The sequence below is a fragment of the Podarcis raffonei genome, chromosome 6, assembly GCF_027172205.1.
Source record: "Podarcis raffonei isolate rPodRaf1 chromosome 6, rPodRaf1.pri, whole genome shotgun sequence".
In the NCBI taxonomy this organism is placed as follows: domain Eukaryota; kingdom Metazoa; phylum Chordata; class Lepidosauria; order Squamata; family Lacertidae; genus Podarcis; species Podarcis raffonei.
This window is the reverse complement of record NC_070607.1, coordinates 977,608-997,472: the sequence shown is the minus strand read 5'-3', so window position 1 is coordinate 997,472 and position 19,865 is coordinate 977,608. Positions and strand designations below refer to the sequence as shown.

The 19,865-nt window shown below is 48.1% G+C and overlaps 1 protein-coding gene across 1 annotated transcript; it reads left to right on the top strand.

The window, feature by feature from the left end:
* Positions 1–3,796: 3,796 nt before the first annotated feature.
* On the top strand, positions 3,797–19,538 carry HMGCS2 (3-hydroxy-3-methylglutaryl-CoA synthase 2). Its single transcript, XM_053391066.1, has 10 exons — positions 3,797–3,982; positions 6,506–6,972; positions 11,133–11,258; positions 12,595–12,759; positions 13,849–14,017; positions 15,634–15,804; positions 16,946–17,052; positions 17,559–17,684; positions 18,294–18,436; positions 19,196–19,538. Exons 1-9 carry the CDS (start codon positions 3,879–3,881, stop codon positions 18,398–18,400), a joined length of 1,542 nt encoding a protein of 513 aa, XP_053247041.1. The 5' UTR covers positions 3,797–3,878; the 3' UTR covers positions 18,401–18,436; positions 19,196–19,538.
* Positions 19,539–19,865: the final 327 nt, after the last annotated feature.

Below are 19,865 nucleotides of genomic sequence, written 5' to 3'. Positions count from 1 at the left end.
CAGAAGAGCACATTCCAGAGCATTCCATTTTCTGAGCCACACATTGCTTGGGGAGCTATGGGGAGCTTGGGTTCTTCCTGGAGCAAGTCCTCCATGTCCCTCTTAGCCAGAAATGGTCTTGTAGAGGAGGGGCTGTTACATGAGTGGCAGCAGCAGTCAAAAGGGAAGGGGGGTTAACTGCTTTCCTTCCCCCAAGGGGCCAAGTGGGAGTGAGTTGATGATACAAACACTTAAATGGATATATTAATATCAGAAGCTTAAATTCTTTTTGCTAAAATAAGAAAAAGATGACCGGCATATTATTAAGAGCTGTATATAAATTACCAGGGATGTGGGTGGTGCTGTGGGTAAAAGCCTCAGCGCCTAGGGCTTGCCGATCGAAAGGTCGGCGGTTCGAATCCCCGCGGCGGGGTGCGCTCCCGTTGTTCGGTCCCAGCGCCTGCCAACCTAGCAGTTCGAAAGCACTCCCGGGTGCAAGTAGATAAATAGGGACCGCTTACTGGCGGGAAGGTAAACGGTGTTTCCGTGTGCTGCGCTGGCTCACCAGATGCAGCTTGTCACGCTGGCCACGTGACCCGGAAGTGTCTGCGGACAGCGCTGGCTCCCGACCTATAGAGTGAGATGAGTGCACAACCCTAGAGTCTGTTAAGACTGGCCCGTACGGGCAGGGGTACCTTTACCTTTATATAAATTACCACCAGAAATTCTCTTAGAATGTACAGCTTGCTTTTTAGCAACTCTTGAATTTATCAAAGCATGTACATCTTAAGCTGTATATCTTAAATATTGTTATTTTCCCCTCTCTAGCCCATGAAACATGAGGTATTTGCTTGGTTTAGAGGTTGCGCTGGGGAAGAGCAGGCCTCTTGCAACTTTGAACAGCTGTGCAGCATGGAGAAGTTCAACAGGCTGAGCCTTTTCTAGTATGGAAATACAGTTATGGCTAACAGCTCATCTGCTGACAGTCTCTCTGCCATAGTTCTTATTACCTGTGGGTGGCTCCTGACTTTCACATCCCGGTAAGTCAGTGGCCCTATAGTCTTACTAAAGGAGCCCAGGGCAACATAGAAAAAGCTTTCCCACTTCTCTTATAATTGCCAAAGCAAAGTCGACCAAATGGGGGTAGGAATCTGGCCATGGTTTTCTCCACTATGGTAAGATATATTTCATTATTCATTTGCATCTACAGTGGTACCTTGTAAGTCGAACGGAATCTGTTCCGGAAGTCCGTTCAACTTCCAAAACATTCGGAAACCAAAGTGCAGCTTCTGGTTGGCTGCAGGAGCTTCCTGCACTCAGTCAGAAGCTGCAGAAGTCGCGTTGGACATTCGGGTTCCAAAGAATGTTTGCAAACCGGAACACTCACTTCCAGGTTTGCAGTGTTCGGGAGCCAAAATGTTCGACTCACAAGGCATTCGGGATCCAGGTTACGAATGTATACTTATAAATTGGCATATAAATATTTATGCAAATAAGTGAAAGCTTATAATATTTGGGACTTTTAAGTTTGGGGCAGACATGATACAGATTTATAGAATTATTCATGGAAGGGAGAAAGTGGGTCAAGGGAAGAGTTGCTCCCTCTTGCATAATACTTGGCAGGGAGTGTGTGTCATCAAATGAACCTGAGAGGTGGGAGATTCAGGAGAGACCAAAGGAGGCACTTCTTCACACGGGATGGGATGGGACAGCTGGCAATGTGTAGAAAGACATCAGCCAAACTCATAAGGTAACGGGTGGCTACCAGTCACGATGGCCACAGTATTGGAGCTCAGGTGCCTCTGAAGGCTAGTTGCTGGGCAACCAGAGGGAGCCCATCTTGAACTCAAGTCCAGTTTCCAGCCTTCGCAGGGTGTCTGGGTGGGCCACTGTGGGAGACGGGATGCCGGGCGAGATTAACTTTGGATCTGCTCCAGGAAGGCTTCTCGTAGAGTCCTCCTGGGACTGAGTCTAAAGTCCCTGCCAGGAGGGCCAAATCAGAAGGATCTGAAAGCAGCTGCCCTCTTGAGCAAGATCAGCCTGCGACTCTGCCCGGAGAAAGGCAGCCGACTAATCCTGCAGGGGTGGCGTTGGCCACCTGACCTCTGCCCTGCAGTGTTTCCTCACCCTTGTTGCTCTGATTGGCAGCCAGCGGTGAGAGCCCTCGTCCTGATCCTTAGCAACTTCCTCTCGTTTCTGATCCCTCAGACTCACATGCTACTCGGCAGTTTCAACAGAATTTATCTGCTGCCTTGACCTCTCGCCTGCATTCCTGTGTGGCCTTTGCCCTGAATTGCCAGGGCCTCCTCTGAAGCAGAGTAGCTCCTTGTTCTCCTCCTCCCCCGCAGCTGGGCCGCTGCTTTGAAATCTGCATTCAACTGGACCCTGTTCCTCAAGTGTGTGTTAAAAGAAAACAGAGCCACCTCAGGGTGCCATCCTTGCGCCACCTCCTTTCTTGGTGCCTTCATCCTCTCAATGAAACCATCCATGGACAACCCAGTGTCCTGCTGCTTTTGAACTCCTAGACACAGGACTTGCTGGTGGAGTTGGACTTGGGTGTCTTTGGAGCCTGCGGCCGGGGGGACTTATGCCTCCCCATCTTCTGCCCTCTCTGCCCTCTGGCCAAGCTGCTTGAGGCTCCTGGGAGCTGGAGTCCAGCCACATCCCAAGGGGCAGCTGTGCAGAGTAGCCTCTTCTGCCCCCTCCCTTGGTTTGAGGGGCTCTGGGCCCTAGCCAAGCCAGCAGCCTTTTAGCCGTCCACAGGCAACCATTGTCAGAGGGCGCCTATATTTTTAAAGCTAGAGACAGCAGTTAAATGAAAAGCATTTTTATTTTGCAAACATAGGCATGGCTGAAACCCCAGCACAAGCACTGCTATTGCAGAAACAGATAAAAGAAAGGACTCCATGCAGCACATAGTTAAACGATGGAACACGTTCCCACAGGAGGCAGTGATGATCCCCAGCCACGATGGCTTTAAAAGAGGATGGGGCGCCGTCTTGGAGGAGCAGGAGAGGGCTGTCGATGGCTAGCAGCCACAGTGACTGTTCTGCCTCCTCAGCTGGAGGCAGCCAGGCTTCTGAATCCCAGTTGCTGGAAACCTTTGGTTGGTTAATCAACCTTTGGCCTTTTAAACTGGTGGGGGTGGGGCTATTGTTCTTATTTTATTATTTATTATTTTATAATAATAATAAATTTTATTTATTTTATTATTTATTATTTTATTTATTTTCATGGTTCTCTATTGAAAACTGCCCTGGGACCCTCGGATGAAGGGCGGTATAGTAATTTAAGAAATAAAAGCCACAGGTGGGAAAGAGCTCTTGCTTGCGGGATTCCTATGTGCATTTGTTCAGCCACGGTGAGAATGAGATGCTGGACCAGGTGGGCCATTGGCCTGATCTGTCTGCCAGGCTTTCCTTCGGTTCTTGCATTATGTGCGGGGCTAGCAGAGGAGACCTTTGTGAACTCTTTCCTCCCTGGCATTTTCTTGATCTAAATACCTCTGTCTTAGTGCTATTTGCCTAGCTGGCGAAAACACCGTATAGAAAGTGAGCATTTTGTCTCTTGCAGAGGGTGGAAAGGGAGAGGAAGAAGCAGAAGGGCTCTTCCTTGGGATGGGAACCCCTGAGGGCTTAGAGATGACTGGTGTCTTCAAAGTAAGGAATGCCCAGGACTAATGCTGCAAAAAAAGGTGTTCAAGCCTGTTAGATCCGTCACTGTGCTATGACCTTTAGTTGGGAAATAGTGAAGTACATCCCACTGGCTTCTTTGATAAGGGTGGGGAGGGACTTAGTTGGGCTTTGCTGTGGGGGCTCAGGGAATCGCTTTAAAAGCCAGTGGGGTTTGCGAGGAATTCACTCCCCAGCTTAGCTTGACTCTCCAGCCAGCCTGTGAAAATGTTCCGGCTTTTCAGCAATGCAAAGCGCTGCTGGCCGATGAAACGGACATTGCAAAGGCCCCCTGGGCGAGTCCATTTCCCAGCAGTGGTGCAGCAAAACAGGTAAGGAGGCCGGAGGGGGGAGGGGGCAGCCTTGACAGACTCAGTCTGTGTAAACAGGACATTTCGCACAAGTTTTGAAATATATAAATGATCTGCCTAGAAGGCTTTGACAAAATGATGATGCTCTAAGGAATGCAGGACTTAACAAAGGGCAGCAGGTTTACATCTTCTCTAGACTCACCTGCATCCTACTTGAAAATGGAAAACAGGCCATTCTGAAAAGTCCTTTTCCGTACAACAACCACACCAGTTTTTGTTTTGTTTTTTTATGTCACACCTTCCAAAACAATTACCACCAGTTCCTTTCCAACTTTTGGGAGAGTATTTGTGGATTTTCATACCTGGAGGCTGCCAGTACAAAGGAACCAATAGCTCAAGGGGTGCCTCATGAAAGCACTCATGAAAATCTTTCTACATGACAAAAAGAGGAATATTGATTTCTGGCTGCATTTCCCATATTTTAGCTGCACCAATAGCCTGTATCCAGCAAACATTTTCACAGAAGTGTTTTGCAGGCAGAATCCAGAAGTAGGAGACAAAGTTCCTACTGCTCCTGCTCAGAGATCCTGACTGCAGACTCCATAGATGGACTTGGGCTTCCTTCACAACATTGTGATCCTGTATTCCTTCCTGCACACAAATCCCTTAAGGGAGAAAACGTTCTGCATCCAAACTGACCTTAGACCAGGCACTGAGTGATGGGGGAAAGTGGATTGACAAAGTGGAGCCACTAGCAGAGGAACCAGAGAACATGTTTGCTTTTTTGTTTGACTGATCATTAAATTTATTATGCCCTCCTTTTCTTTATAAAATAAACTCAAATTAGCTACCAAAAAAGTTCAAAAAATTAATAAAACACATTAAAACCTGGACAAATTTCTTAGATCAGTTTCCTATGATAAAACCAAGAGCAGGATAAATTAATATGGCACAAAAACAGGGGCGTGGATCTTTTAGAAAATGAATTGAGAGTGGGTTTTGTTAAAGGGCAAGAATACAAATCTAGTTTGAAAAAATACATTTGCCCTTTGGACCTGAACTCGAGCTGTGTCCAGGAATGTTGACCTTGCATCAGCTTAATCAAAGACCTTTTAATTAAACATTAACCTCCTGATAAGAGTCAGTGTGCAGGGTGAGATTATAACACAGGAATCTCTTGATTTAGGGTTAGGATATGGGATGGTAAGGAGGTCCACGAGGAGGCAAAGGAACCAAGAATGTTTATCAGACGGCACCCGGATCCAAGTTGCAGCAGAGGTGACAATGTTAAGGGGCATCACAGCTCAAGGCCATTCCTTAAAATGGGGGTGGGGCAGAAGGTCACATCTCATTTTTAAAATCTTAAAATATTTCTGGGAAAAAACCCAGTAGTTTATAAAGTAAAAACAACAGCAATAAAAATTGCACAATGCACTCATCACAGAAAGAAGAATGAAAGCCAGTGTGGTGCAGTGGTTAGACCGTTGGACTAGGGCCTGGGAGATCAGGGTTCAAATCCCAACCACTGGGTGACCTTAGGCCAGTCACTCTCAACCCGTCACCTCACAAGGTGGTTGTGCTAATAAAATGGGCGGGGGAAGAACCATCCGCATCACCTTGAGTTCCTTGGAGGAAAAGTGGGATGTACAAAATAAAAACAATAGCAGCAACAACAAAGCAGGAAATAAAACGATACAGAAGCAAAAAACAGAGATGCTGCTTCTCAGAACTTCTCAAAGGTTTTTACCTGCCTTTGGAAAGACAGAGAATCCTACAAGAGCCTTTCTCAGAAGAACGGTACAATAAAACATAAAAACAGAAATGCTGGAAGTTTTGAAGAATGATGAACACATTTAACCAAAATGTTTTGAGCTGGTGTCTAAATTTCACAGCAGAAAGAGTTCCAGAGCTGCTCTCCAGGGAGAAGGCCTTCTGATACGTCACCTAGGAGCAGGATGTTAGAGGCTCTCCCTAGCATTGGTTTTCAGAGGGTGTGGCAGGAGAGGAGGGCAAGGGTGACCAGAAGATTGAAGAACACAATCCATTTTGGGAATGATCCACATTCTTATGTAGCTGCATTGTTTGATGCTTTCTGGCTGCCCCATGATCATATGATAAAATAGTTGTGTTCTGTGTTATAAATCAAGCACTGCTAGGAGTTGTTTCTTTTTGTTTTCCAATGCTTTTCTTTCTTATCAATTAAAAAAAATGGTATGGCATGAGCAAATTTTTATTCTGAAAGTGTGGCCCAGAGAAAAAAGTTTGAGAAGCACTGCTCACTAGGATGCAATTGTGAGCAGAGCTGGGGAGGGAGCTCAGTCAGAAGGAGATGCGCTGCTCGGGGCCCAGGGCTTAAATCTGACCCCCTGGCCAGTATCCCTTTTGAACCTCTGCGGAGAGGTCAGTGCAGCTGCCATGGAGACAGTTCTGAGGAAAGCAATGCCATGGGGAAATCTGTTTGGTTACATGCATCTTGTCTGAGCAGCCAGAGATCCTCTTCCTTTGTAGACTGTAAGGAAACTCTTCTCTCTGCTTGCCTTGCAGTTTCTCCAAAGGCTCTGTGCATCACCCGGCAAATCCCTCCTCCTCCTCCTCCTCCTGGCCCAATGATGTGGGCATCCTTGCTCTGGAGGTGTACTTCCCTTCCCAGTATGTGGATCAGGTTGAGCTGGAGAAGTATGATGGGGTGGAGGCTGGAAAATACACCGTGGGCCTGGGGCAGAAGCAGATGGGCTTCTGTGCGGCCCACGAGGACATCAACTCCTTGTGCCTGACAGTCGTGCAGCGTCTGGTAGAGCGAAGCCGCCTGCCCTGGGAGTCCATCGGCCGACTAGAGGTTGGCACAGAGACCATCATTGACAAATCCAAAGCTGTCAAGACAGTTCTGATGCAGCTCTTTGAAGATTCAGGAAACACAGATGTTGAAGGCATCGACACCACCAATGCCTGCTATGGAGGAACAGCCTCCCTCTTCAACGCAGCCGACTGGATTGAGTCCAGCTCCTGGGATGGTAAGTGATGGTGGTCTCAGTGCCACCCCCTCAGACCCCCACCTGGAAGGTGTCCTCTCCAAAAACAAGCATCCGGGCACCTCCACAGGGCCGACTTGGCCCAGTCATATATCCTTCCATGCCTGCCTACACCCCATCTCTAAGGCATGGGTGTAAGGCACAGCCGGTCTCAGAATACCAGGTGGCGTAACTTGAAGCCTCGGGGCCACAAACACTTGCCTGAGGTCTCACACCAGGAGACAGTTTGGAAATGTTTAGGAGGCTGGACTGTGTGGGAATCACCCTCAAATTTCCCTCCTTTGGAATTTTCAGAAGTTGCTGTGAGTAAAACATTTTGTGACGTTTCTTGGCTCCATTCAGCAAATGATACTTCCTATTCCTGGAGCTTTTTGTAGAGAAGGCATGCTGCTTAAGTGACTCTCCCAGGCAGGTTTTGTCCCATTTTTTGCTATAGGGTAGCATTTTGCAGTTTTATACTTCTGCCATCAGGAGACATTGGGGCTGCCCATTCTCCTCACGTTAAAGAAAGCTTGTGGTGGTTCACTTTTGTGCTCCTGGAGGAGAAGGAATTTGGTAGGTGCCATGTAGACTCTATAGATTCTCTAACGGCACCACAGTTCCCAGGGACACAAGGAGCGAAGCGGACCAGTGGAGAGCTAGCCGGGGGGGGGGGGGGAGAGAGAAAGAGCTAGAGAAACACCTGTTACAGTCGGGATGGGGGGCTTCCAGCCCATCAGGCTAATTTGGCCTGCAAGGCTATTTTGGCCAAGCCACGCCCACCCTACACCTGATGACAGGTATGCCCTCCCATCAGGTGGCCCACCTGCTAGATCCTCACCCCTGTATTATGGGAGTAAAGAGGTTAAAACTGCTCCCTGTCTAAAAAAAAGTTATTTGCTAGACAAACCTCAAGGAGACACAAGGCCATTGTTTCTAGCAGTACAGAAGAATCTAGTTGCTAAGTTCTGTCACAAGCCATACGGGAAAGGAACAAAGCAAGAAGTGTTTGCCTCTGAATGCCAACTGTGCAGAGATGCAGCCCTTCTCCTCCATATTGCAGAGTCTTCCCAGAGACAGCTGAGTGAGAGTTGCAGATTGTTCAAGCCGAGTGGTTCGCTCTCACATATGAGTCATAGGTCTTCTAACAAAAATACGTCTCCTGACCAGAGATTTGGAAGGAAAACCATTTAAAGAGAGATAGAGAGCCGAGAGAGCCAGGCAATTATCTGTATAAACTTTGCAAGCATATAGTAGGATTATTATTATGGTTTCTGCAAAGAGAAGTCCTGCCTTTCAGGTTGTAAGGAAAGAATTATACTTTGAGAGTGTATGTATCTACAATAAGTTAGCTTAATCATAGTTGTTGCTGTTGTTTAGTCATTTAGTCGTGTCCGACTCTTTGTGACCCCCTGGACCAGAGCACGCCAGGCACTCCTGTCTTCCACTGCCTCCCGCAGTTTGGTCAGACTCATGTTTGTGGCTTCGAGAACACTGTCCAATCATCTCGTCCTCTGTCGTCCCCTTCTCCTTGTGCCCTCCATCTTTCCCAACATCAGGGTCTTTTCCAGGAGGTCTTCTCTTCTCAGGAGGTGTCCAAAGTCTTGGAGCCTCAGCTTCTGGATCTGTCTTTCCAGTGAGCACTCAGGGCTGATTTCCTTAAGAATGGATGCGTTGGATCTTCTTGCCATCCATGGGACTCTCAAGAGTCTGCTCCAGCCCCATAATTCAAAGGCATCAATTCTTCAGCAATCAGCCTTCTTTATGGTCCAGCTTTCACTTCCATACATCACTACTGGGAAAACCATAGCTTTTACTATACAGACCTTTGTTGGCAAGGTGATGTCTCTGCTTTTTAAGATGCTGTCTAGGTTTGCCATCGCCTTTCTCCCAAGGAGCAGGCGTCTTTTAATTTCATGACTTCTGTCACCATCTGCAGTGACCATGGAGCCCAAGAAAGTAAAATCTCTCACTGCCTCCATTTCTTCCCCTTCTATTTGCCAGGAGGTGATGGGCCCAATGGCCATGATCTTCGGTTTTTTGATGTTGAGCTTCAGACCATATTTTGCACTCTCCTCTTTCACCCTCATTAAAAGGTTCTCATTAAAAGGTTAATCATACTTACAATGGACCAAATTTTCTCAGTCATTGCAGATATGGGAGGAGATGTGTCCTCGCACTCCCATGCTCAGCTTTTGACGAAGTTCCTCCTGAAAGGTTTCTGAGTAAACTTAGAGGAAATGGAACAGGTCCCTTTATGGACTGATAAATGATTTAATGCAGCAGAGTTGGGCAATGTTAACACAATAGAGATCCCTAGACAGGATGTGAACTGATAGGGACCATGATGAGAAGCTCAGTTTTCCATAGCGGTGGAAAAGACCAGTTTTAGGGATTTTATTAGAAAATAAAGCAGCCACTGCTGTAAACCTATGATCAAAGGAGGCTCCTTTGTTGGGTCAAGTGGGGCAGGCCCCCACCCAAGAAAGACCTCCAAGGCCATAGTCTGGTCTCCCTTCCTTAGTCATACATTTCCACTGATTGAGGCTCTTCCTGCATGATTCTGCCCATCTGCTGGTCCATTGACTGGCAGAAGATGCAGGACAGGCAAAAGGACAGGCAAAAGTGAAGACACAAGGCATCGTGAACATGTGGAAGGGGCTGCCACTTGTGCCTTCAGCCCTCTTTACTGTGCATTTATGATCATGTGTTTATTAAAATTTATATACCGCTTGGTAGTAAAAGCAAACCAACCTCAAAGTAGTTTACAAAAAGGAAACAGCAATGTTCTCATATTGTTTATGCTTGAGGTGGTCTTGGGGCAGTTATACGCAATCCTACTCTGGATACTGTTTGCGCCTGCAAAATATTTGTTGGGTGGTCTTCCTGCTTTGTCTCCAACTGGTACAAGTCCCATAATATCATGATGAAGCCCTCAAACTTTTCATGCCACAAATGTTCTAGGCTTTGCTTGTTTCTTTTGTCTGTCCTTTGTTGCTCTGTTGCTCTGTTGCGACAAATAAAGCAGAATGATGAGTGGTCCAGTATAAATCCACCACAAATTCACTGTCATCTATGACATGTTGTTGGAGACCCTGGGAGGGAGAGGGCTGCTCTTGTGCTCTAGTTCTGCTCCCTGGTTTCCCACAGGCATCGGGGCGGCCCCTGTGAGAAGAGGAGGCTGGGCAAGGTGGCTAGAGGTGGATCTAGGGGGATGCAACCAGTTTGGTCCCACTGGGCACGGAACCTCAGCTTTGCGGGGGATGCTGCAACTATGGTTTAGAGGAATAGAGCATGAGAGGCAGGCACTGAAGTTTAGGAGACCCCAACGTCCGCCACTGCAGCAGGTTTTCCTTATTTTCAGAGGTGCCTCTGAATGCCAGATTCTGGGGACAATCAAGAGGGGAAGTCCATTGTCTTTGTGCTCCACTCAAGAGACCCTTGGAAGCCTCTGGCTGTTGGGAAGACAGCTGTGCTTTCCTCAAGTCCAGAATAATTCTTTTCTGGGGGTTGTTCCATGCCTAACAGGCCTAAGGAGAGAGATGGTGGGTTTACCATTTCATCATTGCTACTTGCAAAACTCTTATACCTAGAAAATTACTTTTTCAGAGAAACCTGTGTGTTTTTGGCTTAGCAGAAAACAAGAACACCTGTTTTGCTGTGCATTTTATTGGAAAAATAGTTAAAGCATTTTGGGAGAGTATGAGTAGGTTAATAAGGACTGAAGGCTCTCCTTTTTCATATCGTACCTTTGCTTTGTAGTATCAGGCATGGTCTCTGCCAGCCATTTATTTTTTCATTCCTCAGGGCCAAACTAGATGTGTGAGATCTTTACATGGGATTGCCTATGAACAGTGTGTGTGTGCTTGTTATTTCAGTTGTAAGGTGCTGCCATTCTTTTGCTTCTTTTTAAGTACTTCTCTTCACTCACTATTGTCATAGTTATACTGTAAGCTGGTGGGGGGAGGGATTTGTCTTTCCCCCCTGCTCTGACTGTGTGAAGTGCCAGACAGACAGAGATTCAGAAGTAGCTGTTACTATATTGCAGCTCACACCTGCAAGTGAAACACTATATGTTTTTATGATGACGCAGACCAGGAAGAGCTTTTCCTGCCTTCCTCGTCATCAGCCCTGACACTTTGGTGTTGCTCTTCCCATGCCAGGACGCTATGCCTTGGTGGTTTGTGGCGATATTGCTGTCTATGCCACCGGGAATGCACGGCCAACGGGTGGTGCTGGAGCCGTAGCTATGCTGGTTGGACCAGATGCTCCCCTGGCCTTAGAGAGAGGTGAGTATCCAAACGCGGCCATGTCTAAGAAGCTTGCTTTGCATAGCGAGGGATTTTATCCATAAACCGACCAGCCATCCATTAGATTTTTCTGCATTGGCTTGAAACCATGTCATTAAAATAAAAATAAAAAGCGAGGGCGGGATGGGGGGGAGCATGCAACATCCCCCCTTCTGCTGCAAGAGGGCAGACTGGGTGGCTGACACATTCACATTCCCAACAGGCCCACTGGACGTGGGCATAGCCAGAGGGGTGCAAGGGAGGCAGCTGCCGCCCCAACCAAGAAAATAAATAAAAATGCTTAACTAACTGACCAATTGCATCACAGATAACTGGGTTCTTCCCCCCTAACATAAAGCCTGCCCCTGTCGAAGAAAATTCTGACTACATCCATGCAGCACAGAACAAGTGGGACATGACGTCCGATCTGTGGATTTGCTTGAGTGCAAATGTAGAAGAGAACCAGGGCAGTCAAAGATGCACTTCTGCCAGGCTTCATAAGCCCCTCTATGCAAACAGATTAAGCCTGCATGAATGAGTCCATTGTGGTGTGCTGGGCTGGAGATTCATGGAGCTCTTGCTGGTGGGAAAGCAGCACATCTCTGCCAAAATAGTCAAATGCATCCTCTCTCTCACAGTTTTCAGGAATTCATATGGAAAGCTGCAAATGCAGGGGGCCCTGCTCCTCCTTTTCTGCACCCAGAGGGGCAGGCAAGCTTTTCAGGGAGGAGAATAGGCCCTTATGCCTAGTAGCTCTTAGAGTAGCTGCCAGAGATTCGGAGCTCCCTGAGTTAAAAAAGAAAAGATAGGGAGAGAGCGAGCCAGGTTCTTTTATTTCGGACATAGGCATCAGTGTCTGGGCAACACTAGTCTTGGCTCAGGGTGGAATTTTGCTTTAGCATCTTTTGCACTCCCTCCCCCAGTAGATTCTCTCTCTCCTTTTGCATCTTTGCTCCTAGAGAAGGTGATGCCTCTGAAATGGAACCTGGGAGAAAGATGCATAGCTTGGAAGCATAAACCAAGCGTGTCAAGCAGAAAATGCACCAGTCAGACTAAGAAAAAGTTATTAGGAGTATCTGTGGGTTTTACCTCAAGTGCAATGGTTAATAACTGGAGGATTATTCCCTTTGTTGCCATTGCTAATACTGGGATGTCATAGAATAGTTGAGTTGGAAGGTACACCCAAGAGTCATCTAGTCCAACCCCCTGCAATGCAGTAATCCCACCATGTGGTCTCCCATCCAATCTGGAGCCATGCCGGACCCTGCTTATCTTTCAAATGTGCTAGCAGATTTATTGCTGCACCACGCAAGCTCACTGTGACTTTCCTGCCAAGGTCTTCGTGGGACCCACATGGAACATGTCTATGACTTCTATAAGCCAGACTTGGCTTCAGAGTATCCTGTGGTGGATGGGCAGCTCTCCATCCAGTGCTACTTTCGAGCCTTGGATCGGTGCTATGCCACATATCGCAAGAAGATCGAGAGCCAGTGGCAGAAAGGTCAGTGTGGCTGGGAGAACAGTCAGCCGTGCCTTCCTTCCTGGCTGTGGGCGCACCAGAGCATGAATGGGCACATGGACCACGCCAGTCTCAATCGTCCATGCGTGCTTCTTGCACATTCATTTGCACCGACTGCTTTTGGTTGAACCTTCTCCAGAAGGGCTTTTCTGGCTGGGGGGGGAGGAGCTGCTCTACTTAGGTTGCTGTTGCTTTCCGGAAGCGGGGGGGGGGGCAGGCGGCAAGGAGGTCGGTGTGCGTCAAATGCACTGGTAAAGCCCTCGCGCTGGTCCTGCCAGGGTGCTTGCACCATGCCAACCTCCCAGCCTCCCTCTCAGTGAGCCAGCAGCCAGGGTGCTGAGGGAGAAACCCCGCCCTACCTGGTGGGGGCCCCCTTTTGCCTCTGTCTTTCCTATCTACACAAGTGGGAAGCTCTGTCCCCCCCCTCCCTGAGCTCCAGAAACCGAAGGTCCATTGTGAGTTTTCCATTACACATGAACATGCACAAAAGAGTGGATTGGGGGGAGAGCTGTGTGTCACACCTAGTGTTCCCCCACAGCCACTGAGGAGTACTTTGCCCACAGAAGTAGGGGGTGAGGGAAAAGGTGGTTGTGGCCCCCAGGAAAACATCCCCTCCCTTAAAAAAAAACAACCCCAAAGCAAAAGGTCCCCAAAACATCCAGAAATGCTTCTTTACCTTCACAGTTGGGTAATTTGCAATTTGATTATGGTGATAATTTATTAAATGTGTATTCTGCCCTTCATCCAAAGATGAATAATCTCAGGGTGGTTAACATAACCCCACCACCACCACCAATTTTATGTTGGATTACCTACCCCCCCCCGCCACATTATCAGCAGATCAGGAGAATCCTAACTGAAGTTGGGGGTGGGAGTGTGTGGGTTGGCACTGGGAGGATCATGTGAACACTATGAAAAGCAGGCACCTGTGCTAGCTATTTTTTGGGGGGGTAACATCTTGCATGCTAGGGCTGAGCAGGTGGTGTGTCTCCACTGCACGCCTTGTTTCCTGGGTGCAGTTGCGGGGGGGGGGGACCATCTCTCTGATGCTTTCTTCTACCCCCGAGGCAGCTGGGATCTCCAAGCAGTGCACCCTTGAAGACTTCCAGTTCATGATCTTCCACACACCTTTCTGCAAGCTGGTGCAGAAGTCTCTGGCGCGGGTGTTGCTGAACGACTTCCTGGCCTCCCGCAACCCTGATGTCGAGAGTGGGGTCTACAAGGGGCTGAAGGACTTCAGGTCAGTAGAGTGTAGCTTCCTTTATTAGTGGCTTTGTATGGGACGCGGGTGGCGCTGTGGTCTAAACCACAGAGCCTAGGACTTGCCGATCAAAAGGTCGGCGGTTCAAATCCCTGTGATGGGGTGAGCTCCCGTTGCTCGGTCCCTGCTCCTGCCAACCTAGCAGTTCGAAAGCACGTCAAAGTGCAAGTAGATAAATAGGTACTGCTCCGGTAGGAAGGTAAATGACATTTCCATGCACTGCTCTGGTTCGCCAGAAGCGGCTTAGTCATGCTGGCCACATAACCCAGAAAAACTGTGTCGGCTCCCTTGGCCAGTAAAGCAAGATGAGTGCCACAACCCCAGATTCGTTCGTGACTGGACTTAACTGTCAGGGGTCCTTTACCTTTACCTTTTTTAAAGACATCACCCAAGAACTGGAGAAGATAGTGGGACAGGGGGCAAGCTTGTTTTTAGAAGTTCTTCAGGACAGGGATGGGCAGAAGGTGGATCTAGATCTAGATCCTTGCATGATCTACAGTGGAGACTAGCTCCAATGTAAAAATGAAAGCCCCTCTTCCCATTAAAATGATTAGGCTTTCTTATCTGAAGTAACTCAGATGTACAGGACTTGCGTATGCAGGTTGTCCTTGGATCCAGCTCATGCAGCATGGTAGATCAATGGCTCTGTCCTCTGAGAGAGGGTGTGGTGTCTGGATCTGGTCTCCCCTGCCCCTCCTCCCTCCGTCTTTTGCACCTGCTTCTGGTTGGCTCACCTTGCACTTCCAGGAAAACAAAGGAGACCTTGCAAGTCATCTGCTCACACCTGCCTTGGGACTTAGACGGGGCTGGCATTCTTTTCTTTTAGAGATGATAACCCTTAGCTCTCATCCCTGACTTGAAATTCACCTGAAGTTCCTTTATCTCCGTTAGCTTGCATTCACCCATTGTCAAACTCACCTGCCGGCTGCTGAGGCAGAGTCTTGTCTTTTGCCTTGTCTTCCCATGCGAAGCCACCCATTGGCCAGCAGCAAAGCCTTCAGTGCACCTATTACATCCTCAACTTCCTTCATATTTGCCAATAGAAAAAAATTATATTCTTTGGAAAAGCTTATTTATCTGTTTTATTTGTTTAGATATTTATAAATTACTTTTCTCAAAGACTGAAAACGGATCAAAAGGCAAAACCCAGTATTAATAATTAATCCTGTAAAACTAACAATTAACCTGAGCAAACCTCTGAAGCAACTGAAAGTCAAGTGATTTTTAAAAAATGCTTTATGTCTTTTATGCAGTGGGGTCTTTCTCAGCAAAGTACTTTGAGCCTGATCGGAGCGGTTGGAGCAAGAAAGGCTTCCGCCTCCAGCAAGGCTAGGAGGACAACTCCAGAAAATGTTTATTTCTCTGCCAGCTTTGAATTTAACTGAACTTGCCACCTCTACCACTATGGAGAAAGTTTTAGGCTCTTTTAAACTGTTAATTTATTAAAATGTGCTTATGGAAATTAAGCCAAGCAGAGAAAGCTCAGTGCACCCCCATGCCTCTGTGTATGAGAGCACATTCCCTGGCCTCCCCCCCCCCGATAAAAGGGTATTCCACAGTTGGGGCCAGGACTGACTGCCCACCTTCCCTTTCAGTAACGTGAAGTTGGAAGAAACCTACTCCAGCAAGGAGGTGGACAGAGCTTTCCAGAAGGCCAGCCAGGAGCTGTTCCGCCAGAAGACACAGCCCTCTCTCTTCCTCTCTGCTCGCAATGGAAACATGTACACTCCCTCAGTGTATGGCTGCCTCGCATCTCTCCTGGCCCAGTAAGTCACCCCTGCTCTTTCCTTCCACGCCTCCCCTGCTCTTTCCAATAATGGATTCTTCCCACTCCAAATCCAGGGCAGGTGAAGAGGACACAGAAATGGCAAAAATAGCCGTGTTTCATAAGGTTTGGTCAGAAAGCAAGGGCTGCAAACACACCATGCATTTAAAGACTCTTTGGGAGCTGTATTTCATGCCTTGTAAAGTACAATTCCCAGGATTCTGGGTATGGGTGAAGCCATGATTCTCTGATGATTAAAAATCCTCTTAGCCAAGGTGATTAATTCTGCTAAATAAGGGCTGAAGTTGTGGCCCCACTCCCTTGCAGCCATACTTTTATATTCACATACCCATGAAAAAATTTCCTGTTTCTGCTCATTATATTTTGGGGGTTTTGCATAGTACGGCATTTGTTTGGTTTTTAACCTGTGACAGTTGCTAGCTGCCTTTTGAGCTTTCAAGCAGAAGGTGGCATTTTAAAACTTTAAACCTGGGGTGTCTCATTGGCAGCTGGATCTGGCCTCCCAGCCTCTCTCCAGCTCGTCCCCTTCGCCAGCCTTGCTCTGGGCTGCTTGTGGCCTGGGCAGGGAGAGGAGGCTGTGTAGAAATCTCTGACAGTAGAGCCAAGGAGCAACAGATGTTGCTGACCCCCTGCCACCGGCTGGACATCTTGCCCGTCTGCTGTACACTGCAACACAACCTTCCAAAACATGTTTCCGTCACGTCCTCTGTCACACTACCCCTGCCATTCCCCGCAAACCAGGATGAGCCAGGAAGGTTGCCTCAAGGCAGCCTGTTTATTTGAACATTCATCCTGATTCGTTTGCAGGGTTATACAATGTTGCACTTCCCTGTGCATTTTCTCATCACTTGCCTTATCACAAATAGGCCAGTTTGGGTGTGGGTGGGTGTGGAATGGGCTTGTTGTGGAAGAACACAAAATCAGCTTGAATTGTGGCAGCTGAATTTGCAAGTATGTGATTGCACCTCACCCCAAAACTGCAACCATCTGGAAAAGTCTTTGCAAGGTAATGATTTTTGCAGGGGCGTCAATGTTTGCCCTTGCCTGGTGTGAGTTCTGGGGAAGAAAGGAAACTTTCCCTTTCTTTTCCTTTCTGACATTTCTGGTCTCAATCCCGGCAGGTTCTCTGCCCAGCAGCTGGCTGGTTCTAGAATTGGGGTCTTCTCCTATGGCTCAGGACTGGCAGCCAGCATGTTCTCCCTGAAGGTGACCCAGAATTCTGCTCCAGGTGAGTCCCTTCTTGATGTAGAGCTCCCTTTCCTCTTCTCAAACTTTTTGAACTCCTAGAGGATCCTGAGTTTGTGCTGCCTGCAAAAGTTACTTGCGCTCTACATTGCTGGGGCACTGGAGGAATGAAAATGCTGGTGCCCAGTGCTCCTTTGAACCCTGGGGAAGGGAAAATATAAAAGGAACCAGGACCCCAGAACAGTCTCGTGTCTGCATTGGTGGGTCCTGCTGGGGTCCTGGGGTTTGCCCAATGGTGCCCAGTGCTGACGCTGCATGGGGCCATTCCTCTTACACCCAGAAGCTCTTCTTGTAGCCTCCCAAATGCACATTTCACAGTTTTTTGGCTCATTTCAGCACAGTAACTAACCAGGCCAGTTAATTCATCGTTTGCCCCAAAATCATTGCCTTGTTGGGGAAATGTTACTGCACCCATGACATCTGGGGTTGCTGGGGTCCCTGGAAGCAGCAGGATTTCTCATGGGAAACTGTGTGCCCTCTCTCTTCCAGGCTCCCCTCTGGAAAAACTGGTATCCAGTCTTTCAGATCTGGAGACTCGGTTGGACTCCCGGAAATGTGTCCCCCCAGAGAAGTTTTCTGAGATCATGAAACTCAGAGAGGACACTCATCACTTGGGTGAGCATGTGAGCAGCTTTAGCTGTGCACCTGGGTGCAATAAGCTTTACCTTAGGACCTGGAAAGACATTGTCACAAGGTAAACTGGCTTTGGCAGGAAAGATCTGAAGGGAGAAAGCTAAACTCCAGTTGCTTGCTTAGTAATGTCTCCTGCAAAAACCACTTGAGCTCTGCATTTCTGGTGAGAGCATTTTCAATGATGTTCATTAAGTTACGTTTCTTTATGGGGAGTGGGAAATATAAAATCAGGTTCAGCTCTTGGAAATGCAGTTAGAAAAGCAGCCCCAAGGCACCCTCTGGAGCAAAAGGACTTTCTTCTTTCTGTGGAGTTTCTAAAGGCACTTCAACACAGCACACAGATTTGGCATGGCTCTGGGGAATAAATGGGTCTCTCTCTAGGAGGCTTGAAAGGGAGTAATAGTTTTCTAGAGTATCCTTCCCCAACATCTTATCTCCTGAAGACCTAAGCCGCCTCCGATCACCAAGTGCACATGGTGGAAGGAAGAGCCAGTGTTCACAGCCTGTCTTGTGGGTGACCCCCCCCCATCATATTGTCCTGGTCCCTCCCTCTGCCTTCCTACCCCCCCTTCTTGCTTTGTCTTTCTGCAGTGGGCCACACCCCGCACGGGTCCAAGGATGACCTCTTCCCAGGAACCTGGTACATAGAGCAAGTGGATGACAAGAACCGCAGGAAGTATGTCCGGAGACCAGTCTAGGGGAGAGCAGAACGGCCAGGAGCAGGGATTTTCCTGGTAAGCCAAAATCCTGGGCTCTAAAAGCAGTCCCTGAAGGGAAGCCGCTTGATGTGGGCTGAGTTGTCATGTGGGGAAGTCCAGAGAAGGCAGCTCAGCTTTTGGCGAGGGAAGCAAATGCCCTTCTGGCCGCAGAGTCTTTCCTTCAAGTTAGCCTTCTCCAACCCATCTCCACCTAGGACTTCTCTCAGGGCTGAGAAAGCCCAGGCAGAAATATCAAGAAGCAGCTTGGCCAGCTCTTGCTCAAATTGTTTGGCACTTCCGCTTTTATAGTCCTGCTCTCTCCCTGACACAAAGCAGCTTCCATGAACCAGCAGACTCACGGAAACTGAACAATATGGTTGTGTGAGAAAGAGAGAAAGGGAAAAGAAGTTTCAAAATGGTTTCTGGCAGAAGTGGGAGGGAAATGTTGCAGCACAAGAAAGGCTAAGAGGTTTTCCCGAAACCTTTCACCATTTCCCAGAGCCCCGTTTTGAGCTGAAAATGTGTTATTTAAGGTTTTACGCCAACATGCTTCATGAGATGAAGAGGGGCCTGGTGGCCTCAGGCTACATGCACCTTCTTGGTCTCTTCTGTGACTCAGAATACCACACTGGGCATAGCTAATGTCTTCCCAGGCAAGTAGCCAAAGTAGGTGGCAGGTACTTTATGACCTGGTTGTCCCCTTAGTGGACCTGAAAGGGGACTGCAGCAGCCCCCCTTTCCCATCTGGAAGAGCCAGCTAGTTTGACCAGACCTCCCTTCTCTTTGCCTCTACAGTCTCAGCCTTACAGAAGGAGGCCAGGCGAATGGCTTCACCATCCGAAAGAATAGCAAGTCGACCTAGGCCTGCACTTCTCAAGATGACTGCTCTGGCGGGGGGCGGGGCAGTGTCCCTCTTGCACAGCCCTGTGTCTTCTCCATGCTTGCTAAGGGAGAAGGGCCTCCCCTCTGCCTCTGCTCCTTCCCCTCCCCCCCAACTTCCTTCTCCGCCTTCACTGCTGAGCTCCGGGTTCCCTTTGCTTGGAGGCATCTGCTTCTCCCTGTTGGCACTTTTTTGGACAATAGACCTTGTTAGTGTAAGAAAGATTTGTTGAAGTATATAAAGTATTTTAACACAGAAGGCGAGGGATATTTTTATTTGGGAAAGGCTGATTTTTGTGACTTCCTTCAAAAGAGATCCTGGCACATGCAGAAATCTTACATCTATGGTAGTTTCTTAGTTGTAGTTTCAAAGGCAGTTTTCACTTCATCCTGTTCTAAATAAGATTTGATTTTTTGTACTCTTCTGGAGCATTTGCAGAGGCTGATGAAGAATAATTCCCAACTTTAGAAACGTGATTGGATAGCTCAGTTGGTTAGTGTGTGGTGCTGACAGCGCCAAGGTTGCAGGTTTGATCCCCGTCTGGGACAGCTGCCTATTCCTGCATTGCAGGGGGTTGGACTGGAT

Coding starts and splice junctions, on each gene's coding strand:
- HMGCS2 (XM_053391066.1), top strand. CDS start 3,879: ATGTTCCGGCTTTTCAGCAATGCAAAGCGCTGCTGGCCGATGAAACGG. Junction 3,983..6,505: donor GCAGTGGTGCAGCAAAACAG/GTAAGGAGGCCG, acceptor CTTGCCTTGCAG/TTTCTCCAAAGGCTCTGTGC. Junction 14,018..15,633: donor AAGGGGCTGAAGGACTTCAG/GTCAGTAGAGTG, acceptor CTTCCCTTTCAG/TAACGTGAAGTTGGAAGAAA.